The sequence below is a fragment of the Amphiprion ocellaris genome, chromosome 16 (genome assembly GCF_022539595.1).
Source record: "Amphiprion ocellaris isolate individual 3 ecotype Okinawa chromosome 16, ASM2253959v1, whole genome shotgun sequence".
Classification (NCBI taxonomy): domain Eukaryota; kingdom Metazoa; phylum Chordata; class Actinopteri; family Pomacentridae; genus Amphiprion; species Amphiprion ocellaris.
Genome location: NC_072781.1, coordinates 22,465,287 through 22,492,554, shown reverse-complemented (window position 1 = coordinate 22,492,554; position 27,268 = coordinate 22,465,287). Strand labels below are relative to the sequence as shown.

Below are 27,268 nucleotides of genomic sequence, written 5' to 3'. Positions count from 1 at the left end.
CAAACAGAATGACCTTGCAGCACAGGCGTGTGTTATGCATGTGTATGTTATGTACAGATACCAAATTGCATGACCTAAATATGTAGCGGGAGGCGAGAATTCATGGGACTTTGAAACACCTCCACAATTTAATCAATTATTCCTTGTATCATTTCCGACGGATAAGTCCCGATAAATCCGCAGAGGACTATTTGTAGTAGGATCGCAATCTTGTTATCATCAGCAGGCAGCTGACGTAGTGTTCACCTGTTGTTATAGTTACAGTGACGCTATGCCGCTATCTTGCAATGATACAGAAATCTTTAACAAATCTGTGGATCCAGACTATAAGCCACCTCACTACCAAAATCTAATCACTTGGTCCTTGTGTCATTTCTGGAATGCCCTGAAAATTTAATCCAAATCCATAAATCCATTTTTGAGTAAAGTTGCTAACAGACAAACAAACAGACAAACTGTCAACTGTTGCGTATAATTGTAACATCTTCAGTTGATTAAACTTTGCTCATAGGGACTCCACAGTCATCAGATCTCAATCCATTTTTGGGATGAGGTGGAACAAGAAATTCACAGCTCCACTGTGCAGCCTCTTTGAATAAAATGATGCAAAAATGGTGCTTCTGTTTGAAAAGCTGATTCTAATCCCAAACTGAGAAAATGTAACTAAGTGTACATAAAAGTGTAATGGAGGGATGTGAGTAGTCTATACCATCATGTTTTGGAGGTAATTATATGTAGCAGCCATGTAAGATACTTGGACAAATGGCCATAGATTCCCAGACCATTCCATTTTCACCACTTTCATGTCAAACATGTTGATCCAGCACAACTTATCTTGAAAACTACTGGAACAATTTACATTAACTTAACTAAAAATATTGACAGTTTTGAATGTTTTAGTATGGAATGCAAAAAATCTGAATAATCATAACCCACCTCATGCTATGACCTGGCAGGTACACATTCTTACTGTGAATGCAAACTGGTTTGTTCTGAGACACATCACACTCATACTCACTTCTTCTGGAGGCGAATATAGGCTGTAGAGAGGTTGTTCCATGCTTCTGCATTCTGAAAAGAGGGTGGGGTGGAATGTGGGGTTGAGGTAGGGGAAGGAAAAAAACATATCAGAGTCTATAGAATAACAGTAAAGACAACGCAGTTTTTGAGTTTACACACAATAAAGCACAAAGACAAAGGCTGCAGCTGTGCTGTGAAGAGAGACTATTGATTCCCTTTAAGACATGCCCTCCTCTCCATGAATCTGATGGCATCTGAAAGTATCACAGCATTATCAGGATCCGTCATTGGTATACCTTCATATACAAGGCAATACTTGGACTACTGCCCACCTACATTTGTTCTCTAACAGCACAGAAAAGTTCTGATCTTTACTCTCTTCGTTCACACAATCTTTTGCTGCTTTTTTTTCCAAATGCTCGTACTAAATTGCGAAAAAAGGCTTTTGTTGTTTTGTTGTCGGCATGGAATATGTTGCAGAAACTAACCCAGTTAATCTCCTTGAGCGCCCCACAACATGCACTTGTTTTTCATAATTTGCTTGTAAATTTAATCTGTTTATTTGCTTTTTGCTAGTGTCTTAATTGTGTTTTTACTGTGCAATTTTGTAACTGTGTTTTGTATTTGATGCTGCTATCTTGGCCAAGACTCCCTTGAAAAAGAGGTTCTTAATCTCAATGGGATTTCTCCTGGCTAAATAAAGGTTAATAAATAAATTGTAAAGAAGACATCCAGACTCATGACAAATGTTAAGAAAAAAACAACGTAAAGTATGTTAGTACGGTGCTGGGCCAACATGTACTTCCAGAACAGCAGCAATGAACCTTGGCCTTGATTCTTCAAGTCACTAGGACTCTACTGGGGTGATGGAACACCATTCTTTCGAAAGATATTCATTCTGAGTTTTAATGTTGGTGGTGGGGAGCACTGTCACAACCATCCAAAATCTCCCTTTGGTGCTAACTGGGTTGAGATCTAGTGACTAGACTATGATTCACAATTCACATCCTTTTGATGCTCATCAAACCTGTCAGTGACCCCTTGTGTCCTATGATTGGGAGCATTGCCATCCTAGAAGAGACCATCCCCATCCGGAGAGAAATGTTTCTCTATCATTTAGATAAAACTTTGTATTGATTTGCAGTGTTTCTTTCCTCTAGCGGTACAAGCGGACCCAAACCATGGCAGCAAAACGTCCCTTACAACATAATGGAGCCACCAGATCCCTTCACTGTAGGGGTCAGGGTTCAGGTTTTTCCTTTAATTTGTCACACATTTGTATGTCTGAATGACAAAATGCAATCATTTTAGTGGACAAAAGAATCCTGTTATGTTTTGTATTCAGTGTCTGTAAAGGGCTTTAAAGATCTCACCAAACATAGGTTTTCACATGTTTGACATAGAGTTTTGGTGCACAACAGCAATCATTCTTTGAATTTTCACAGGAGGATAAAAAGAGTGTGCCAGTGTTGCAAGTCAAGAGACAATAAGACAATCAAAAAGCAAACAAGATGATGTAGTCACTGGAAATCTGCTCCACATGTGTAAGAACATTCTGGACTGTCCTCACAAATGAAAAGAGCTTTTGAGTGGTTTAGACTTTGTTTTAGGTAGCAACCAGGTTTTCGTCAGTGTAAGCATCAGGGTTGAGGTGAGGTAGTAAGGTGTGATAGTTAAAGGTTAGGGTAAGGAGCTAGGAAATGCATTATGTCAATTAGTGTCCTCACAAAGATAAGACGGTGTGTGGTGTGTGTTTGTAGGTGCTTACATCTGGCTCCAGTCCCACACACCTCTGGAAAGACTTAGCAGCTCCCTCATAGCCCTCCAGGGCAAAGTAGGCACAACCGAGGGAAAACCACACACCGAGCTGTGCAAATACAGAAACACACACAGGGGAAAAACAATAAATGTGAATCAATGTGCTCAGTCAAAGCACAGATATTTCCAAAAGAGAGTACAAAAGCTGTAGTAAAGTAACAGAAGACTTATATCCTGATAAAGCTGAGAGTCTCCAACCAGGTTACTTGTTCTTTAAGACTGTACCTCAGCACAACGATGTTTTAGGCTAAATGCCAGCTTGTTAATATTCTCTTGTGTTAGTCTCTAAAAACTTGAGCGTGTAACAGCATCCAGGAAGAATTCAAGACAGAAAATCCCACTGTTGGGTCTGTGACAGGAGCATGTACAGGTCTGTGTCTTGGCTGTTGTGATTTCTAAACTGTCACTTGAGACAGATATATACATCTGATCCCATCTTGTGTGAATGAGTGGCCGTGACGACAATAAAACTGGCCTCTCTCCCGGTGCAGAAATACAATTCATCATATGTCTATTCCTAATGAGCACTACGCACAAAGTGCAGCTAAGGCTCATGGGAAAGCTGGGATCATTTTGGGGTATATATTCTCCTGTATGTTCACTTAGAAAGCTCTACATGCTATAATGTGGTGTCAGGAAAAGAAGAACTGTGTTCACAGTGTCAGTTCCAATAAAACTGCTAATGTGACTTCCTTTACTCCTACTTAGTTCAGTTGAAAATAGAAAAAATGTGAAGTTAATTTAAGGGAAAGCATGCAGTTCAATGTACATGTTCACTTGGGGGCGGCACAGTGGATCAGTGGTTAGCTCTTTCTGTATGGAGTTTGCGTGTTCTCCCTGTGCATGCGTGGGTTTTTTCCAGGTACTCCAGTTCCTCCTACAGTCCAAAACACGCTGAAGTTAATTGGTGATTCTAAATTATCCGCAGGTGTGAATGGGAGAGTGATTGTTTGTCTCTATATGTATCCCGGTGATAGACTGGCGATCTGTTCAGGGTGTCTCCTGCCTTCGCCCTAAGTCAACTGGGATAGACTCCAGCCCCCCCATGACCCTAGTGAGGATTAAGAGGTGTATAGATAATGGATGGATGGATATTCACTTGGCTACATTACTACTTAACAACAGTTAACTCTAGAATATATGATAAATTAATGATGAATTCATTATTACTGTTCTGCATACAGCACAATTTGTTTAAATGTCAGTGCTTTGTTTGTACCTGCATGCCGTTAATTTTGAGGGACTGCTCAAAGCAGTCGACACACTGCTGGAACTCCTTGTTGTGGAGGTGCAGCAGGGCTTTGGAGCGCATGGCTCTGGCACTGCGTCGACCCGACAGCTCCCATGCTCGGTCGTAGTACTGATGCTCCCTCAAGATGTCTCCAAGCAGACAGTACAGACTGGGCGTCTCCTTCTTCTCCAGCTCCCGGCGCACAATCTCCTCGGCCTGAGCAAACACATGGCGGAGGACAGGAAAAGTCAGAGAGCAGGAGACGGAAGGAGACAGCAATTGTAAGGGGATAGATGTGGAATGATAATTTTGAGGCAGTGTTGCTGTAACAGTCAAAGTACATAGATGAAATGGACAACACTGTCTTGTAATAATGGTGCATGGCAAGGTCTGGAATATATCAGATGGTATGTGAACAGTCAGTTGTCATGTAGTGACGCCTGTGGAAATGTTTCATAGGGATGGTGAGATGAGGCCACAGAAAATGTTGGGCTGGCATAAAACCAAAAGCCAAGACTGAATTTCAGGAATTTCATTATGCTGTTGTAGTATAGGGGGCAATTGAAAATTATGTCAGTATGAGAGTAAAGAAATAACATACTGATGTTTGTTTGTTTCTTATTTTACAGGAACAATTACTAATTATCTAATGTACAGACTAATAGAAGGTTATTAGCGGGAACACAGTTCAAAATAGCCTAGGAAAAGAGATGTGGCCGCATTTGAGGAAAAAATGGCCAATCACAGGCAAGACAAGCAAAGTTTATTCATCATTTCAAAAATGATAATCCTGTCCTTGTCTGACAATAATTTAACTACAGCAACTTATGATATACATTGACCAACTGCTGTTTGCTGCTGTAGGTATTTCATAAACTCAGAGGAAACCTGTTAATGTTTTGAGGTTTGTGAGTGCAGATCTGTCAACTAAAGGCATATATTGTGTCTTTTGTGCTCTCTGTGATGTTCAGCTGCACAACTGACTGGCTGCTGTCATCAGTGCTGCTTCAACTGGCAGACATGGTAGTTGCATTCACTGAAACCTCTGAGTTTCAGTGAATTAATTTGAAATTATCAGATCTCTGGTGGCTACTGGGAGATTTCAGAAGCATCTGTGGGCCCCAATGGACATGGACCAAATTTTAATGGCCAGACAACTAGGCTGGATCAATCAAAACAGGCAGTTCTGTGTGTTGCTCCCAACCAGCAGTGGTGAGTATCTACTGACAGAAGACCATGGAGGGACCAGTTGGTTGATGTGCTCCAACAAGTCTGATCCACAGTGGCTCCAACTAACAACTTCCAGAACTTAAAGGATTTAATGCTAATTTCTCAGTGCTCGATACCACAGGACACATTCAGAGGTCTGTGGAATCCAGGCCTCGGTACATCAGATATGGTTTGGCGGCATGTGAAAAATCCACACCATATTAGACAGTTCATGATGCTTTAGCTTATTGGTTTTAACTACAGAAAGTACATTAGCAATAAAAAAGAGTTGTGGTAAGTAAATGAAATGTAAAAACACAGGTTGAGATCTGGGATCAAAGTCTGAAAGAAAAACAGAGAAAATTAAGGTAAGGATCATGTGACCAGCAACTGTCAAGACACCTGCGGATTATTATACCCGATGCACTTCTACATGCCACTACAGGCTTTGGACTGTGGCTCACACTGTTGTGAGGGTGGAATAATGAGCAGATTGTTTTCTCTTTTCAAATCCCTGTATCTTGATTTAGATTATGAACAGCGCCAATGTAACCACTGCTGGACTGAGAACCTCTGAGGCCTGACAGAGCCCGAGTTTCACTGCATTCCTTTACTGAATCCTAATGTCTTGGGGCTGACACAGGGCCAAGAACCTAGCCTGCCTAGAAATAAGAAACCCCACTGTCTTTATCAAAAAAACAGCACAACAATCTCCAATTAAAGATAATACACAAAGCTTCTGTTACACCTTGTACACTGAAGATAATCCACTGTCATGGTCGAGCTAGCATGGCTGATACAAAACTGAAATGAAATTTAAACTTCACTTCTAACATGGAAAACAATTCTATTTGATCTGTCTGAACTCAGAGAGTGTAAGTCTGCCTGTCGACTAGATGTAGCTGTCATGAATTCTAGTTTATTCTGATCCAGTGTATTTTTTTCTAATGTGTGTATTTTGTAACTATGGGTTATGCTAATTTTGCACTCTCCACTTCAATTGTAGAAATCTGGGGGAAATGTTCAGCTCTCCATTTGCTTGTTAAGATGTGACATGTAGACCTTCTGATGACACTGTTAAGGTAACACACTCATCTCTTCCACATGCTGCAGTGCTGTGACTCTCACTGTCTAAAGAGATCTAGAAGTAAAAAATAATATAAGATCCCTTCTTCACATAGAAGAAGCTTGCTAACTTCTAGCTTATATCAACTTTCATGGCACCATAGAATGTGGCCATTTATTATAGATGTACCCACAAACAAAATGACCTTGCGCTGAGCACAGGCATGTGTTATGCATGTGTACGTTATGTAATGATACCGAATCGCATGACCTAAACATGCAGTGGGTGGCGGGAATTGATGGGACTCAGAAACACCCCCACAATTTAATCAATTATTCCTTGTATCATTTCCGACGTATAAGTCCCAATTTGTCCGCAGTGGTCGATTTGTAGTCGGATCGCAATCATGTGATCGTCACCAGGTTGCTGACGTAGTGTTCACTTGTTGTCATAGTTACAGTGACATTGGGCTGCTATCTCGAAATGATACAGAAATCTTGAACAAATCTGTGGATCCAGACTATAAGCAGTATAACTGCCAAAATCTAATCACGTGGTCCTTATGTCATTTCTGACCTTCCCTGAAAATTTCATCCAAATCCGTTGGTCTGTTTTTGAGTAATGCTGCCGACAGACAAACAAACAGACAGACAAACCAAGGCCGATCGTCATATAACTCCGCCAAGGTCCCACCTCCTTGGTGGAGTAATAAGGGAATATACTCCACCATCCTAATAATGATAAATAACATAAATAAGAAAATTACATGTTCATTTATTAAAAGAAAACATTCAACCTGCCTGTAGCACAGGAAGCTAACGGGAAGCTCACATTTGTGTGTTCAAAACAGATCTTTTTTTTTCATTCTTATAGACAGACAAACGTACGCCGATTGTCACAAAACTCCACTGTTCCTTGGCTGAGTAATAATAATAAAAACAACATGATATAAGATTACACAGTCTAGACCTTGAGCAAAGGTCACAAATGAATTACATTAGTTCCTATAAATTAGATGATTTTAACATGATTACCAAAAACACAAAAAGTGACGGAAAAACTTCTGTAACACTTCTAGCGGACATTTTATAAGTGACAGACACATGACAGAGCCACTTCATAGGCATGAGGGGTAAGGGCGACAGGCTTGTACTTTAACAGTATCAGTCTGCTGCTTTATTGCTCTGGTATCCTTTCAGCAAAAACAGTGCATGCTCTTACTCATTTAAATGCTGCATTACTTTGCAATACAATGTCATTGTGACAGAGGAAAGCAAGAGAAGAGTAGTGAGTCTACTTGAAGAAAAAGAAGCAGCTTTGGACAGAGACCAAACCATTCCAGACAAATGGATTGCCTTGTTATTTTGGACCCCAGTGAGTACATAACATGGACTATTGGCTGGGACTACCTCAGCACATGGTTTAAGACTAGAGGGGAGCATGAGACTTTTATCATTAGCCAAAAAAAAAACCTGGGTAATCAAATTGGAGACACAAAGCAGGCTGTAAGTGAATAACAGAGGCCTGGCAGCATGTAGAAGTCCTGCTGAGGGCTCTGAGCAGACAGTCAGACAGGTCAGGCCTAAGCAAACACGTCATGTCTGCACATCTGCACCTAATGTGTGTGTTTTACCCTGACATACAGAGTTTGGAATCTAATAGATATGTAGTGCACTGATTGTAAGCTGACTACATGACTGTGTGCACACATCCTATGATATGAATGTTAACAAAAATCCAAGTATAGTTAGTACACATTTGTACAATTCCAATCTGCACACTGGCATTAGAAATATTTGATAACATCCTGTTTCAAAGTCTGCATGGTTTATCAAGTTTATATTCCCGGTGCCATCTTTGAGTTTGGCAGTCAAACAGTGGGGAGTCCATTAATTGAACGGTCAGTTGTTCGATCTAGGAAAAAAAATGCGTTACAAAGCCATTTCAAAAGCTTTAGGACTCCAGCGAACCATGGTGAGAGCCATTATTCACAAATGGAGTAATGATGGAATAGTGATGAACTTTCCCAGGAGTGGCTGGCCAACCAAAATTACCCCAAAAGTACAGCGACGACTCATCCTGGAGGTCACTAAGGAATCCAGGACAACATCTAAAGAACTGCAGGCCTCCCTTGCTTCAGTTAAGGTCAGTGTTCATGACTCATGAGTTATTGTTGATCAACAATAAGGAAAAGACTGGGCAAAAATGGCCTACATGGCAGAGTTTCAAGGCGAAAACCACTGCTGACCAAAAAGACCATAAAGGCTTGTCTTACTTTTGCAAACATAAAAGTAACACAGCATTTCAGAAAAAGAACATCATACCAACAGTCAAATATGGTGGTGGTAGTGTGATGGTCTGGGGCTGCTTTGCTGCTTCAGGACCTGGACCACTTGCTGTGATTGTTGGAACCATGAATTCTGCTTTCTACCAAAAAAACCTGAAGTAGAATGTTTGGTCATCAGTTTGTGACCTCAAGCTGAAGCACCCTTGGGTTCTGCAACAGGACAATGATGCAAAACACACCAGCAAGTTGACTTCTGAATGGCTTAAAAAAAACAAAATGAAGGTTTTGGAGTGGCTTAGTCAAAGTTCGGACTTGAATCCGATTGAAATGCTGTGGCATGACCTTAAAAAGGTCGTTCATGTTTGAAAACCCTCCAGTGTTGTTGAATTAAAACAATTCTGGAAAGAAGAGTGGGCCAAAGTATCTCCACAGAAATGTGAAGACTCATTGCCATTAATAGATAAGACTTGATTCAGTTGTTGCTGCTGAAGGTGGCTCAACCAGTTTTTACATTTAGAGGGCAATTACTTTTCACACAGGGCCAGGTAGCTTTGAATAGTTTTTTTTCCTTAATAAATAAAATCATCATTTAAAAACTGCATTTTGTGTTTACTTGGGTTATCTTTGTCTGATATGTACATTTGTTTGATGATCTTAAACATTAACGTGGGGGAAATAAGCAAAAAGTAAGAATTTGAGAAGGGGGAAAATACTTTTTCATGGCACTGTATATGATAGAGGGGGGTGATGTAACAGAGAAGCTGGTCCATCCATATCAAACAGCAGATTAACTCTTCTGTGAGTTACTTTGCCAGGGTTTGTGTGCGTGCGTGCGTGCGTGCGTGCGTGCGCTGAAAGCAGCATATGCAGCATGAAAAATAGCCTTATCTGACAAAGAAGTGCTGGGTATTAAATGATCCCTCAGCTCTAACACTAAGAGGGCAGCAAGCGCTCCCATAGGGCAGAGATCCAGCTGTGTCACAGTATGTGTGTGTTCCTGTTAGGCCAATGGTGCTTATATGGAAAATGTTTACACTGGCAGAGACAGGAATTTACTACTTACTCTGATAAAGAACTTTCTATGACCAAATCCACGTATGCAAGTCATTGTCAGTGATTCCTTTTCACCAATGAAAGTTAACTGGTAACAGCTTAAAGCATGAGCACTGTTGCTATGACTACCCTCAGTTTTACACATCTTATATGTTGATTTAGAACAACAATGAAAGGGAATACTTAAGAAATCCTGTCACATTTTTTTGCACAATTAGTAACGGTATTGGAAAAAATAGAGTTTCCACATGCTATAGATATTTTATTACTTTGCGATTTGTTTCCCATTTGCCTCCAATGTGCTTCGTGTGAACACAAACAATAGTTCAGCCCAGTTCAGATTAAAAGTCATGGAATTCTGGGTCATTTGACTGTTGGCCTCATTTGTTGTTCAGAGAATTTGAAGCCGATGATTCATTTTAGATACATTTTTTTAATGAGACGTTTGGAATATTTGCGATTTTGATTAATTATCTCAATTACAGGCTTAGATTGGACACGTTTTGCAAAAGAACGACAGGTCACTGATGAATATTTCAAGAAAGCTCCTGGGTTTTAGAGTTTCTTGCTCTTATCAATGGTGTCATTTTGATGGTTTATAAAGATGACACCTTTCAAACCCACCTGTATGCAATCATATTTTTCAGTGGAGTTAGTGCTCCATTCAATGCAGATAATATACAATACAGAAAAAAAAAGCAAATTCACTGAGTGCGACAAAATAATAATAAAATCATTGGTATACATGTTATTCATGACATATTACATTGTTTCTATTCTGTCAGAAACTGTAAAAAAAAAAAAGGGAGCGAATATTAAAGTGATTCTAAAACGTGTATCTGCCTATCAGAGTTTATTGTAGTTCACAGGTAGCGACAGCCACATTACTGCTTCAGACATTATACTGCGCTGTAGTTCACCCACATTTTAGTAGCTGTTACATCGCAATACAAAACAACTAGAGGTACTCATGTAAACTGTAAGAACACAGACTTTAAAGTATGATTTGGGTTGTGTTTATGAGCATTTGAGCATGAGTCAGAAGAAAGCTGTAAAACTATCTCTGCAGACATCTGTTCAAATGTATCTCCAGTTTCTCCAGTCAATGCAATACTAGTCAGTTTTTGCCAAAGTTGTTGACTATTTGCTAGCTTTAGCTGTCAGTCAGTAATGATAGATTATGATGTGCACAGTCGGCTGAAACAAGGCCGTTTATCATTCGACAAAATGAGAAAGAAAGAAAACTGTAAAAATGAAAACCTTCCAGAGTGAGGTTCTCCCTCCAAACAAACCATCTGTACCTGACACACAGAGCAGAATTGGCCTCCAACTGTACGTTTTATAGTTCGGCCGTCTTACAAAATAAATGTTGATACAGAAAACGGGGGTGTAGAGTTTGTACTGATTGAGCATCATACTTTTAAAGGGTCAATCTCGGTGGCACAGAGATTCTTTGAGTATATATATGCTACTTGGTATCAAATATAGAGCACTAAAAAGAAGCAATTGTACTTATTTCTTGAAGAATGCTGTATTGCGGACAACAGAGAGGCGCTATGTGGATCGGGGTGAACTGCGTTTATTCATCCATAGATACAGGTACTGCCATATATATACAGTGCTTAACAAATTTTTTAGACCGCCTGTCATAAAAACGGGAAAACACAAATATTTTAGAAATCTATTATTATTTATTAGGCAAATAACAAACAACAAGAGGGGAACAACTAAATAGTCCTTATTCACAAATATTAACCAAAAATCTTCATATTTTGTATGACTTCCTTTGGCCCTGATAACAGCTTGTATTCTTGCTGACAATGTTTTTATGTACCCTTCCACAGTCCCTTTTATTATTGAGTTCTAAATAGTTTCTAGCTGTTCCCACAGACTTGTTTTGGATGAAACTTTTGTGCCATCTATTTTTGAATTCGATAAATCCCAGGTCTGTTCAGTAGAATTCAAGTCTGGACTTTGATTTGGACAGTCCATCAGTTCCAGTACTCCAAATTCCTTTTTCTTGGTCCAGTAGTCTCTGCATAGCTTTATAGTATGCTTGGGGTCATTGTCTTCTGGATATATGAACCCATGACCAGGTCAGGTCAGGTTCAATCCAGATGGGATTCCATGAGGCACCAAGATGTTGTAGTAGACCTTCTTGTTCATGATACCATTGATTAACTGATTTGCCCGGTTGTTTCCACAAATGGAACCCCCGACCATAATGGAGACTCCACCGTGTTTCACTGTGGGTGCAGTGCATCTAGCATCAAAACATTTTCCAGCTTTTCTGCGGATATGAATACGATGATGCTGACCGACAAGTTCAAACTTGGACTCATCCGTCCAGAGTACCTTCTTCCAGTCATCTACAGTCCAGTGTCTGTGCTCCCCGGCAAATTTTAGGTGTTTTTGGATGTTTGCAGGCATCAATAATGGCTTCTTAGCAGCTAGTCTTCCCTTTAGCCCTGTTCCTTCAGTTGTCTGCTTATGGTCATTCTGGAGACTTTCTCAGATTCTGAACTAGAAGCATTAATCTTTGCCTGAAGATCAGCAGTGGTCTTCCTTCTGTCTCTAGTACTGCAAATCTTGAGGTGCCTGACATCTGCTTCAGTTAGTTTCTGTTTTCAGCCACTTCCTTGGCACAGTTTGTAAGTACCAGTCTCTGTAATCGTGTCAAAGGCATACTTGACCACACTGTGAGAACACTTAAGGTCTTGCCCTATTTGTCTCAAAGACCATCCAGCATCATGAAGTGCTTTAATTCAGACTCTGTCTTTCTCAGAGAGTTTCCTGCACTTCACCATTTTTAACAGGAGTGAGGAATTTCAAACTGAATTCACGTTTTTATACCCAAATTTGAGCCAGCACACTGGAATTCTCTGAGAAGTCAGAAATTAATCAAGAAAACCATACAACCACTAAATTATCATTATTTTGGTTCAGGAATGTAAGCAAATAACTGTAATTTGGCATCTCAATCAAAAAATAATAATGTGCTTTACCATTTTTTATGCTTTTTAAAAAAAAAAAAACACCAAAATAGAAAATTTATGGGTAACAACAATAATTATATTTTAGCATTAAAGATATCATGCTGATTTAAAGAGCTTGCACATACCAGTGGATTAACCATTACAGAAACATAAAAATATTTTGGTAACCGGCAACACTGTTAATTTAGGGCAGCGATGGCATACACCTTACACTGGGTGGTGGTCAAATAAATTTGTTAAGCACTGTGTATATATTCAAAAAAAGAAACTAAACATGCATTGTTCATAAAGTATACACTGTGTGGTGAAAATTCTGATTCATGTTCACTCATTTTAAAAGGATCTCAGCATACAGAAACTAATCTGAAGTCATTTGTCCTGGATATCTGCTAATCATTAGCTTAATTGGCAGCATTTCTATGGACATTTTCAGTTAGTGCAAAAAAGAATGGAGAGCAAAAATGCTAAAAATTTAAAAACATCTCAAAAAATGACAAAATAGTACAGAATTTTGGCTAAGATGAAAAAGATGGTACATCTATGAAAGACAAATGTGTATAAGAGCGATAGAAACAGGATGAACAAATAGAGAATGCATAACAACATACATAAAACATTCAACTTCAGTATTGACTGACTCAGTATCAGTGTGCTGTGAGGAGGCAGCTAACATCTGTACTTTTGAGACTAGGCTTAAAATGTTTTTAAAAAAGCTTGTAGTTAGAGCTGTGCAGGTGACCCTGAGGTTCCTGCCACTATAAATAACATATCGTTGTCTTGTTTTCAACAATCATCTTCACTATTTTAAGTTTGACTAAATCATATCATCTCTTTCTGCTGCAGCAGTGGATATAAATGGACATTACACTGCATATTCCCTCCATGCACCACATTTGGATGGAAACTATTGAAGATCAATTAAAAAGACACAAAGTTGTGGATGGAAACCTGTTTCTAATAGTGCAGCTTATGAATGCTGTCAAAGAGTATGACATCAGTTTGGGGAATAAACAGTCTGAGTGTGTCAGTTGACAGTAAAAAATTAAAAAATAGGATGATAAACAAATGAAGTCATTAAAATACAACTTTATTTACTGAGAGAAAAGTATCTTCAGTGGTTTTAAACATTCATCAGTAGAGGAACATGCTACACTGTGCTGAATGTGTTTGTCTTTCTGAGTGTGTACCTTTCCATGTTGGCCGAGCCTTTCGTAGCAGATAACTGCATCCTCCCAGAGCTCCAGCTTCTCATACATGAGCAGAGCTGAACTGGTGCAGCCAAGGTCTGTTAGCAGGCTGGCCAGCTGTTTCTGTAGAGGATGAGAGAACAAGTTGAAGAGGTAACACCATACTGAGGCTGTAAGCAAGCTAACATGTTCACAGTGAAAATGCTAGCATGTTGGTGGAGCAGGCACAACGCTCACCAGCACGTTAGCATTCAGTAACCAATACTAAATACAAGGAGCAGTATAGCAGGGTGTTTGACCATAAAATCAAAATCATCGCTGTCATTATTAGAATGAACACATAAATATGACCTGAGACAGTGCTAACTACTGTATAGAGCCTCAATGATACTGGATTTCTGGGGCCACCATCAATTCCAATTTTAGGGAGTAACCTCACTCCATAGCACTGTCTGCCCAGCTGTTATGCATACACCTGCTGCTGGTCATTAAAACAAGAAAAGCACTCAGAGAGCGCAGTACTCCGCCAAGGCTGCTCATTCCTTGTATCATTTCCGACGGATAACTCGCAGTAGGTCTGCAGCGGTGAATGTGTAGTAGGATCACAATTGTGATCGTCAGTAGGCAGTGTTCACTTGTAGTCATAGTTACAGTGACGTAATGCCACTATCCCACAATGATGCAGAAATCTTGAACAAATTTGTGGATCCAGACTATAAGCCGCAGGACTGCCAAAATGTAATCAGGTGGTCCTTGTGTCATTTGTGACCTTCACTGAAAATTTCATCCAAATGTGTTAGTCCGTTTGTGAGTAATGTTGCGAGGAGACAAACAGACGGACAAACGTACATTCAAAACAATAAAGACTCTTATGGTGATTCTTATTTATCTACAGTAAAACTTGTATGAAATCACTACAGGTTGATGTTTTTAACCACTTTGAAATGAAGGGAAATCAATGGCTGCTTGAAAGGTATGAAATCAGTTGTAAAATGTATGGCTTGCTTCAATAAATGCTCAGCAGTAATGTCAAATACACAGTATGTGATGTGTTGTTATTGGCCTGAAATGTGCAAAACCAACAATATGCAAAGTGTAAAAATGCCCTCATCCCGAAGACATGAAAATGAAATAGTTATTCATGAAAACAAAATACAACACACACAATACGAAAAGCCAACGTCTACCATAAAAAGGCCTTCAGAGCTTTGCTACATGCAGGCTTTGGTTCTCCTGTGAGGACAAAATGCGTTGTAGTGCCTGCTGCAATGCTTCGCTCCAGCCCACTTTTGAGTCTCCAGGCGGCAATACAGACTCTTCAATTCCAGCTTTATTGCCGTTATCAGTTATTACATGCTGCCTGGGTGATGTCTCCTTCCCAACTGATCTCTGCAACACTCCTCCTCCTCCTTCAATCTCCTGGACACGTCTAAATCTTTCTATTACTGCTTATTCTACTTACTGCTCTCTCCATTTTACTCTGCTCCCTATCTGTGGGGTTATAGTGTCTAGTGTTTGTCTTCATACATCTTCTGGTACTTTGTGCTTCAGCAAATGTGTCACAGAATGTCAACAGAGAATTTTCCTACAGCCACAGTGAAGTCTTTATATATCCCATGTTCCTCTGCTGCACGAAAACCATATCACGGGATTATAGTAAAAGCAGAAATTTTCTAACTGGAAACAAGTCAGACACTGATCCAACAGTGTAGGTCCAATCACATCATAGAATCTAGTCACAGCACATCTGTTAAGCTTTGGATTTCTCCACATTACACATTGTTCATGGAGCACTCTGAGTTACACTGTGTATTAAAAACTTTAAGGGCGTGATTTTTTTCACTGATTTGAAAAGCCTGAATTTCAAAAGCCACAGTATAAGAGAAGGATTTAGCAGCAAGTTAACACTAGCATTCTGGCCAACTAGTTTACCACCTACACTGCAGTAAAAACTTGGAGTATAATGACTTGTTTCCACACAGCTTTGTCTAATGTCAGTAATTCTGTAGAATATACAGACTGCACCCCCTGGCGTTGAACACAAGGAAATGCATTTCTTTATGTACGGATAGAAAATTCACCACGCCCAGGGAAGAAAGGTGATTTTATTAGTTTTTACCTTTCAGTTCTGTGAAATATGCACATGAAGCATTACTGCAAACTTTCAACATACTCAAGGCAAATTCTGGATCGCTAAAAAAATGTGTGGAGGAGATCATAGAGGTCCAGTAGGAATCAATGGACTTGGCTTGACTCATACACGTACACAAAGCTATGTGGAAACAAGTCATAACAACATGTATACTGCGCAGTAACAGCGAATAACTGCTTCACATGCTGCTAGTCCATTATGCAAGAATGCAGATGATAACATAGGAAAAATCAAGTTTGTTTCTGAGAGGGTCAAAAGATGTAGTAGGAGAGAGCTGCTGAGGTTCCACAGTGAGCTGCTCCTCCATTAGAAATGCAGATAAACAGTGGCAGAGCTCTAATGGCAGTATGAAATAATATTATCACACAGTGGGCTTCATTCTATGCATTTCTCAATAACCAAAAAACCTGTGAGATCTCAAGAGCTATGCTAATGCACTGGCTATGACCTGCCAAAGAGCTGTCATTTCTAAACACCTGCAGAGAGGAGAAATGAATACGTGCAAAAGAGGAGTCAATCGGCCACTAACTTCAATCCTGCAATGTTCATTTTACCCATAATACTGAAATATTATAAGTCAAACTCAAAACTGTCATACTGATAATGTAGCTGTTCATATGACTTACCAGAAATGAGTGTAAAACTTTAACATCCAAAATGTCCAGAATGTAAATGTTTCAGAAGTATTAATGTGATCAACACATTCAATAGTATCACAGTGTACCATTCTGTTAGAAACATTTTAAAAAATCTGAATATATTAAGTTGGGCAATTGTGGGGCTATAACAATTTGGATCAGTGTTGGATGGACAGATAAGCAGAGACTGTAACTAAACATATTATATTGTTGGGTTGCTTTAGTTTTGGCATGCACAGGCTTATTTTAAGACAGTTGCTCAGTGATGGTTACTCTATGACCATTTTAAAACTATTATTAGCTTCACTAGCAGCAGGACTCGACAAATGTCAGTTTAATTAATGTCTAACTGGCATTCAAATGTTCCCACAGAGTAAACTCTACTGTTTTGATGACAAACAGTCTGAATTGAGGTTTCTTCAGATTATCAAGGATCTAAGAGGTGCAATTCTACTCAAAGCATTTCATCCAAAATTAGTTCTTGCTACAAACTTGGCTGAGACATTTGTGGAACTAATTTTCATCATCCTCCCCACGACACTAATGAGGATTAAGTGGTGGATCGGTGGATCGGTGGATGGATGGATGGATGGATGGATGGATGGATGGATGGATGGATGGATGGATGGATGGATGGATGGATGGATGGATGGATGGATGGATGGATGGATGGATGGATGGATGGATGGATGGATGGATGGATGGATGGATGGATGGATGGATGGATGGATGGATGGATGGATGGATGGATGGATGGATGGATGGATGTTTTAAGCAAGTATAAAGTTTCCTTCAGACAAATATTTGGAGTCGGTTTGTCGATGAACAGCGAGTGGTACTGATTCTCCAACCAAGTATTAGTGGACAGATTGTAATGAAATGTGTTACCCCCAAATGTATTCCCACTGAATTCACTGTAATAACTATATCTGTACATTTAATGTTAATTAGCAAATGCACCCTAAAAAGCTGGACTATGATGGTGAACATGGCAAACATTAAGTGTTATGCTATACTATTTGCACTCTTTTCAGAGCACCCCCTTGTTGAAAAACTTATTAAACCACATCCAGCAAATTCATTTTGAAAGAGAACCGAGTGATAGTCATTGTGGAAATCTTCCTTTAGATTGTGAAAATGAAAAACCTTTAAATTTGGGATGTGAAGTTGAAGCAAATGTCTGATACCTGGACAGCCCATCTGGGTGGGGCCTGGCAGCAGTAGAAGACTTTGAGGCGCTCGGTCGCAGGACAGCTCTTGTCTTCAAAGTAGTCCACTATCGCCTGGAAAAAGAAAAGCAAAGATGATACTCTGGCAGCTGGGTTGATTATTTTTTGACGAGTGTACAAAATTTACTATGTGCTGCAGAGTAGTACTGTATTTCATCCTACTGTAACTGCAGAGTTTGTCACCTCATAACCCAAAAAAAAAACGACTTTGAAACTCACTTTTATCGACTGAAGATGCAATTACAGAAGATGCAGTACCAGTGTCCTTACAACTAGCAGTGCACCTGTCTTTCATATGGTGCAGCTGGCCCCTGAGTATTGACAGGGTTACAGGGGTCATTAGGTACTAAATGGCTGATGACAGGGAACATTCATGGAGACAAAGATGGTCTTGAACATGAAAGAGCAAACAGTGAACACAATTCTCTCAGCCCACATCTGCTACTGTCCCCTTTTACAAAGGAGCGCTTTTTTTTTTTTTTTTTTTTTTTTTACACAAATGGGATAACTCTGTAAAAAATAAAATCCCAGGAGGAACAAACAGATAGTTCTGCCAACATCCTTACAGCAGCTTTGCAACCTTTCCACAGCGATAAGAAGGATCAGCTGTAAAGATTAAGAGGTAAGAGCCTCCTGACACCCCAGCACAACATGTCTCCTGTGGTTCCCTCTTACCCTGATAAAAGTGATAGCTGCCACAGTCAGGGCAGGCTGTGCACAGTGTGGAAACCTGACAAATACACACAGTGTTGGACTCTGTATCATATGTGGAATATGTACATTACAAACTAGGGCTGGGACATTGACGCGTTCATTTCGATTAATTAATTACAGAAGAAATAATGTGTTAAATAAATTAACGCATTTAATCGCACCTTTCTCAGTTCCCTAATCTGTAGCACACTGGTAACACTGACGAACACTCCAGCCCAATAGGTGGCGGTAATGAACCTAAAGTCTGTTTGCAGCATATGGTCTATGGTCTGCAGTGAAGAAGATGTGACTCATTGTGCTTGTTGGGAGGAAAGTTTTCTTTAAAAAATCTTCCCTACGTCAGCTTGGATAAAAGCTTGGTTGTGTGCAAATTGTGCAACAAACAGTTTTCTGATCACCGCAGCACTTAAAGCCGACGGTATCACTTCAATGCTAAACATGTTGCTGTTAGCACCAGAGCTAACGTTTGCTACGACAGTCCTGCTAATGGCTAACGGTGTAGCCATCCCATAATAGACCACTTTAGAAGACACTAAAAGTACTTTAGTTTACAAAAAGTCATACAATGTTGAATATAATCGCTATAATTGCATTTTGAGTTTGCAGTAATCTGTGAATGTAGTAGACAGATGAAAAATGTAGATAAATAGAAATGAAAAACATTTTTGTGGTTTAAGTTTTTACACTGCCAAAGAGGCGGAGCCTCGGCAGAGTAATAAGTTAAACCACAAAAATGTCTGTCTTTTAATAAATTATAAACGCAACCAAAATTTATTTGAATTGAAAATAATTACTGATTGTGTCAAATATTGCTGTTTGAAATGCGATTAATTGTGATTAATTAATTACAAAGCCTGTAATTAATTAGATTAAATTTTTTTAAAAAATCGCATCCCGCCGCTAATACAAACCCAATGTGGCACTTTGAATTGTGCTAATACACAAGGGCTTGGACTGTGAAAGAGGGAAAACTGAAAGCTGAAAGTCTGTTGATCCAGAAAGTCATTTTGGTGGCTATGAAATCACCGCTTCACAGCAGAAAAACATACATAATGGATTCATACACACCGATCAGGCACACTGACAGGTGAAGTGAATAACACTGATCATCTTGTTATAATGCAATATTCTGCTGGGAAACCTGGAGTCCTGATATCCATGTAGATGTTTGACATGTACCACCCACATAAACATTGCAGATCAAGCAACCCCCCAACCCCTCCATGTCAACAGCAGTCCTTGATGCCAGTTGCCACCCTCAACATGCACTCCGACACACCACAAAAACTGCTCAGGAGTGGCCCAGAAAACACAGCAAGGCTAAGGCGTTCACCTGGGTTCCACACTCCCCATACCCAAATCTTACTGAGTATCAGTGGGATGTGCCAGGACAAGTCTAATCTAGGTAGGTCCCATCCTGCGACTTACAAGACCACCATCCCAGTACCACAGGACATCCCCAGAGGTCCTGTGTCCATGCCCAACTGGGTTAGTGGAGTTTTAGCAGCATAAAGGGACCGACACAATATTAGGCAGGTGGTCATAATGTTATGAATGATCGGTGTATACACTATATTGCCAAAAGTATTCGCTCACCCATCCAAATAATCAGAATCAGGTGTTCCAATCACTTCCATGGCCACAAGTGTATAAAATCAAGCACCCAGGCATGCAGACTGCTTTTACAAACATTTGTGAAAGAATGGGTCGCTCTCAGGAGCTCAGTGAATTCCAGCGTGGAACTGTGATAGGATGCCACCTGTTCAACAAATCCAGTCGTGACATTTCCTCGCTCCTAAATATTCCACAGTCAACTGTCAGCTGTATTATAAGAAAGTGGAAGTGTGTGGGAACGACAGCAACTCAGCCACCAAGTGGTAGACCACGTAAACTGACAGAGCGGGGTCAGCGGATGCTGAGGCGCATAGTGCCAAGAGGTCACCAACTTTCTGCAGAGTCAATCACTACAGACCTTCAAACTTCATGTGGCCTTCAGATTAGCTCAAGAACAGTGCTTCAGCAGAGAGCTTCATGGAATGGGTTTCCATGGCCGAGCAGCTGCATCCAAGCCATACATCACCAAGTGCAATGCAAAGCGTGGGATGCAGTGGTGTAAAGCAGGCTGGACTCTAGAGCAGTGGAGACGCATTCTCTGGAGTGACGAATCGCGCTTCTCCATCCGGCAAGCTGATGGACAAGTCTGGGTTTGGCAGTTGCCAGGAGAACAAGATACTTGTCGGACTGCATTGTGCCAAGTGTAAAGTTTGGTGGAGGGGAGGATACGGTGTGGGGTTGTTTTTCAGGAGCTGGGCTTGGCCCCTTAGTTCCAGTGAAAGGAACTCTGAATGTTTCAGCATACCAAGACATTTTGGACAATTCCATGCTCCCAACTTTGTGGGAACAGTTTGGAGCTGGCCCCTTCCTCTTCCAACATGACTGTGCACCAGTGCACAAAGCAAGGTCCATAAAGACATGGATGACAGAGTCTGGTGTGGATGAACTTGACTGGCCTGCACAGAGTCCTGACTTCAACCTGATAGAACACCTTTGGGATGAATTAGAGCGGAGACTGAGAGCCAGGCCTTACGGTCCAACATCAGTGTGTGACCTCACAAATGTGCTTCTGGAAGAATGGTGAAAAATTCCCATAAACACACTCCTAAACCTTGTGGACAGCCTTCCCAGAAGAGTTGAAGCTGTTATAGCTGCAAAGGGTGGAGCAACGTCATATTGAACCCTATGGATTAGGAATGGGATGTCACTTACATTCATATGTGAGTCAAGGCAGGTGAGCGAATACTTTTGCCAATATAGTGTATCAAAAATCTAGATCAGTCAATCAACACATTACACAGTATTGTCTTGATTGATGATGGATTTCGTTGTACAGAATAGACAGTGACATAGAAAGAAACCAAAAAGAGTGAAGGAGTGTGTTTCATTTGTTCAATAAGCCTGAAACCTTTCAAAGAAAGTGCTCCAAGTGCATAAAGCACATCTAAGAAAATTACATTTACTGCTTACAATTTTACTCTCCACTACCCAGCCTCTAGCTGGTACAGGTTGGAGGAAAACAAGCAAAAACAATTTATGTTATATTTCTTTCAGCACAAGCAGAGTGACTGTAGTCTTCCAGCCAGGTGTTTGAGTCTTACAACTTCTTCATTGGCTTTTTCATAATCCCATAATACTGTCTGTGTTCGCTGTTTCAGGGATGTTATTGATCAACATCCAAAATAACATTTGGAGCTGTGCGGGATTAATGGTTTTGTTGGTGCTGAGGGTTGTTTTGAAAGAAAGAACAAGGTTACTCAATAACTCACTGGCACTGTGAGCTGAGTTGAGCTCTGCAGCTCTTTTAACTTTGTTAATGGTCTCACCAGTTTTCTTGTTTTGTGCATTGAAGGCTAAACATTCACGGATGTGCAGATAAGATGGTTTGTGGAATCTGATTAACATTTAAGAGCACATGCAAAATGAAAAAGCAGTGACTAGCAGTATTCTGGGATTGATTTAAATTAATTGCTATGGCAATAACAGCAAGAAATGTGTATTAATTTTGTGTAATAGAAGAACATGACCATAGACAAGAATTCACAATGTACAGATCAGTCAGGCCAATGTTTTAGCAACACTCCATATCAGTCTGCATACTCCGATATAATACAGAAGGTGTTTAAAACCTTCGAATGAGATTCTGTTCCATGTTGCAGGGTCACCTACAGATTTGTCACTTGCATATTAATGCTGCTAATCTCCTGTTGTACGACATGTCAGAGGTGTGGCATTATAGTACAAGATTCACCAGTCAACTCACCAGATCTGAACCAAACAAAATCTGTGACGTTTTGTCAAGAGGGGAATTGGATGAACCAGACCCAACAATATAGAATAGCACAAGGCCACTATTAAGGCAACCTAGACATCTATTACCCCTCAGCATTGCCACAGGCTGATTGCCACCATTCCACATTGTTGCAGCAATTTGAGCAAAGGGAATCCTGGCTAGGTACTGACAGAACTTACTATTCAGAGTTTGGACATTTCTGCATTACTATATGTATTTTAATTGATCTTTGCTGACTTTTTGAAATATTTTAATATACTTCCTAGGAAAAAAAAAAGTCGCCACCTGGGTTTAACTAAGTAAATAGGTAAGAGCCTTCCATTGAATAATTACTGCAGTGATGAATATGTTCCAGCAGGCAAACACATATTTAACCCTAGACGATGCAGTGAGGAGCTTCTCATTTCTTGAACAACCATGTTGGAAGACTTATCCTACACACTGGCTGTATATGAAACAACACAATTCAGTAACCTGCATTTGTTTGGAAAATATTTTCTTTACAAAGTATACTCTTGGAGGTCAAAGCACTATGTGCAATATGTGTATTTCATTTTTTTCTTGAGTAGAGACAAAGTTGCTGGGTATCTCTTTACCTGAGTTTGCATCATGGCTCTCTCCACACACCGCGTTCTTGCTTTTTCCAGTCTGGTCCGGAGGCAAAGAGCTGTGACCTCTACAGCCCAGAACTTGGGCTGAGACAGAATACACTGCAGAAGGACACAAGAGGGACAAAGATGAGCATGCAGGAAGGTTTGATCTTGCAACAACTGACAGAGGTAATTAAAACCTCTCTCGTCTGAAAAAAAGGAAAAACAAAAACAAAACTGATCTTCAGCAGTTGTAGGCAATTGAATCAATATCTTAAAAGCTATTGTATAATTATTCAGCCTACATTCAAAGCTGCCATCTAAAATCCCATTCAGATGGGAATTATTTCTCTAGGAAGAGGAGGGTGATCATATTTCATGTTCTGGTCAGTGACTGAAATCCACTCCAGAGTATACGAGTCTCTTCTGAGCATCAGTTTAACCCATATTTGTTGTCATATCATCAAACTGGTGTCAAGTTAATGGCTGAATTAGCAACTAGCAGTTCTTATTTGTTATGTACCCATGGACAAACGGACAACACTGCAGACACTGAATAAAACCTGAACTGGATGGAATGTAGTGATTTATAAGCATTTATAGTTACATATTGAATTTTTATGTACTTTACCGACTATACCATTCTACCATAGGACTTCAATGTTAATCCCATCACAGTTGGGCTTTTCACCATCACAAGAAGGTTGTTACTTTTCATTCCTATTTCATAATGCTATACTTATGTTCATCATAAAGACTCTTAATATGCAGCTGTGATGAATTCTGCATGAGCACCATCAATATTAGTGTGTACTCTCAGATTCTACACCTGCATAGCCTCAGGCATTAACATGTTTGCAAAACTACTTCACTCTCAACAAGTGTTGACCTGTCAGGCAATACACTCTTAAATCTGAGAAAGGATCGTGGTTGTTTACTCTTGACAGAAAAACAAAAAAACAGAACTTCCACAGCTATTCCTCTAAATTAATCTGTTATCTGTTCATCAATATAACAGAAAACAAGATGTAGCAAGATCCAGTAGAAATCCCAATTTCACACAACCTGGTGGAATACCAGAATAAAACCTAAGACCTAACCTTCTTTCTCCTCATCTTCCCTGCAGCCATAGTAACACAGGGCCCAGCTGTCTGCTGTGCGCTGTAGTGAGAAATCAACCAGCAAGCTTCAGTGAAACACCTAATTATTAAAACCTATTACAGCCTGAAAGTCTTTATCTGTGTGCTGTGGTGATAATCTGCTGCATAATAGCTGGCACAGCTTAGTGGTTTAGCTTTAGATGAGCTGATTAAAGGGAACAGGGGGAAGGATATCCAGCAGATTTACTGGCAGGTAGACATCAGGGACGATGACTGTAGCTTCTTGTCTGAAGTTGGGTCTTGGCTCAGCTTTAATCAGAATAGGTTATACAACAATGACTTTCTGCAGAGAGTGTATTGATGATGATGGGAATACACAAAGTGATACATGGTTGTAGGTGAAATGAAGAAACACTAATGATGTCTGTGGATGCTTAGCAAGTCTTGCTGGAGTCATTACCACAACAGTAAATTGTACTAATTACACACTTATTCCTCGACTAGCATCAATCACTGAGAAATTAAAATCAAATGATAAAGCATGCTAAGCGTTTGTCATTCAGCTGTCAAAACTAATGAGCAATGATCGCTTTTCAAATGCAATGAGAAGCTAGAGGAGGTTTTGGATGGTGGTGTTATAGTATCCGGAGATAAAATTCCCCTCTTGTACTGTGTTCTGCTGTATTAGAATGAGTGCTTTGGACAATGACAGTCATGAAAAGTTTCAAACTATCAGATCAGTTAAAATGATGTATACTGATGGCAAAATTTAAGAAAGGTGTTGTTTAGTAATGCTTGTATACAAGCATGACTTTCTTAACTGCTAAATTAAGGGATGCCCTATTTCAAAATGAAAAACCCAGCCTAAACTTAATTTTTTTTCACTAGGAGTTCAATATATACTCTAAAAGAGAGTCAATTATCCAACTAGATACCCAAGTACTATCAGGAAGATATTTGTTGATTAAGTCACCATCCAATGAATGAATGCTGCATTATGCACTGTATAATCTGGGAGCAAATTCTAGAAAAGATTGTGAATTTGATTTTCTTAGTATTCAGGACCAACTTCAGATCATGCAATTAGGCAGGCAGCAGTTGAAAAGCATGGAGTTAATTGGCAGCTGGGCTCAGAGAAGACAACATTGAGTAAACCACTGTGTCATCTGCATAAATATACACTTCAGCTGTAGGCATGCCTGCTCCTTTGTTTTGAAAAACAGAAAAAAAAAAACTAAAACTAAGCCGTGGGAGACTTCCTTAGCTGTTTGTTATTCATTTCCACACAGCTAAGCCGTACAACAAGCATTTTATCCTACTCATCACTTTCTTTAACAGGTACTGTATAATGTTTTTGTATATTATGTGTATAACAGAAATTAGACTTTCAACGAATCATTCCACTAACTTTAACTTTATGAGTATTTAAAATGTGGAACTCTACTCCCAGAGGAAAATAACACCCATACAGATTTGAGGCCAATATGATTCCACTAAAACTGTTGTGAAATCATGTACTTTCTATCACACTATAAAACTCACTCAAAAGTTTGTAAATAATGTCTCATACAGAAAGAAAGCACCAGTGAGCTGGACTGACCACACATTGGTGGTATGAAGCTGCAACAACTGCAGTGGAATAAACAAAGCTTCATAGCCAAGTGAAACTCTGGCTGCAAGAATAGATGGCTTTGATAGCAGGGCTCTCAGAACAGATCGAAAACATCAGGTGGCCCCAGCGGGCTTCCAACGCAGTGCTTAGAGCCCGCACCTGCCAGCCCAGAGCATCTTGCTTGGCCGCGCAACGCCGCACCCACTGGTTCGGCCATGTCCTCCGCCTTCCTCCTGACCATTCGACGAGAGCCATTCTCCAGTTCGACCCGAAGGCCGCAGGATGGACACGACCACGAGGCAAGCCCCGCACCCGATGGCTCGACGTCGTTGCGGGCGACCTCAAACAACATGTAGTTGTGGTGGAGGATGCAGAGCTGTTGGCACAAGACCGTCAGCAGTGGAAGAAACTGGTTCATCTGGTCGGCTCGACGCACATGGACGGGATGCCCCGCCCTTCGCAGGAGCCCTAAGTCATAGCCAAGTATATTATCTCTCTGACCTGGCTTTTTAAAATCAATATTTCTCTTTCAAAATGGACATGTTTCTTCTGCTGAGCCCTGATTTATGAGTCGACCATGCTGCAGAAAGGGATCAGACAGACAATCAGACAGATAAGACCTGTGAAGATACATGTTTGCAGAGCTGAAAGGGATATGGGTATAATGATCCTGAAGTGGGAACTGGACACAAGTCAGATCCCTAAATCCTCTTTGTTTGATCAGCAGCTGGTGGTATATTGATGTGCTTCATCAATCCCTCGGTCTATGCTGCCCAACCCCTCTGCACTCTGTAAAACTCTCTCTAGTTTTTTCCTGTAATGAGATGTGGAGAGTATCTACGACATGTTTGCAGTCTACTTTTCCCTGCAAAGATGATGCAACCTGATTTATTTTCATACATATCTTTAACAATGATACTATCAATGCCTTGTTAAACTAATATCAATGACTGCTGCTGTCAGGTAATAACTGACACATCAGAACTACCTCCAGGTGGTCCTTCAGGAAGATGGCACAAACCAGGTATCGACGAAGACAGCCAGACATGTGACAACCATCTAACCAGCCTGCAGATTCCTGGATCTACATGTAGGCTGGGAAGATGCCTGCTCACAGAGCAAGCCGCTGGCTGCAGCAGCCTTTCATCCACTGCGGTGCCAGTGCAGCATATGCTGCCAGCTTATTGTTCAAACTGAGCTCACAGATGGCTGGATGAATGATAACACAGTCCAACTTCCAAGAATGCGATGAGCACAAATTCGCACTTTAACCTCCTGAGAACTGAGGGAAAAAAGTATCTTTCAATTTAACTTTTTTTGTGATTTCCTGAATTTTTAGAGCTAAAACAACTCACAATTTTGAATTTTCTGAAAATATTTTTATTTTAGATTTTACAGCATGTCCACTGAACATAACTGAAAGAACATAAATTAAACTCTCAACAGTCAGGAGGCCTGTGTTTTGCTGCAGTTTCAATTTTGTCTCAGCATGAAAACAATGTTCCCCACATCCCACCCA

General features: G+C 40.2%; 1 protein-coding gene across 2 annotated transcripts in view; it reads right to left on the bottom strand.

Moving 5' to 3' along the window:
• ttc27 (tetratricopeptide repeat domain 27) overlaps positions 1 to 27,268 on the bottom strand; it is a 106,375-nt gene that overhangs the window by 20,928 nt on the left and 58,179 nt on the right. For both annotated transcript variants that reach the window (XM_023296331.3, XM_023296338.3), the window contains exons 10-15: positions 23,044 to 23,157; positions 17,845 to 17,940; positions 13,868 to 13,990; positions 4,058 to 4,285; positions 2,789 to 2,887; positions 1,019 to 1,071 (exon numbers count right to left, since the gene is read on the bottom strand). In XM_023296331.3, coding sequence (XP_023152099.2) covers positions 1,019 to 1,071; positions 2,789 to 2,887; positions 4,058 to 4,285; positions 13,868 to 13,990; positions 17,845 to 17,940; positions 23,044 to 23,157 — 713 coding nt within the window. The remainder of the gene's footprint in view (positions 1 to 1,018; positions 1,072 to 2,788; positions 2,888 to 4,057; positions 4,286 to 13,867; positions 13,991 to 17,844; positions 17,941 to 23,043; positions 23,158 to 27,268) is intronic.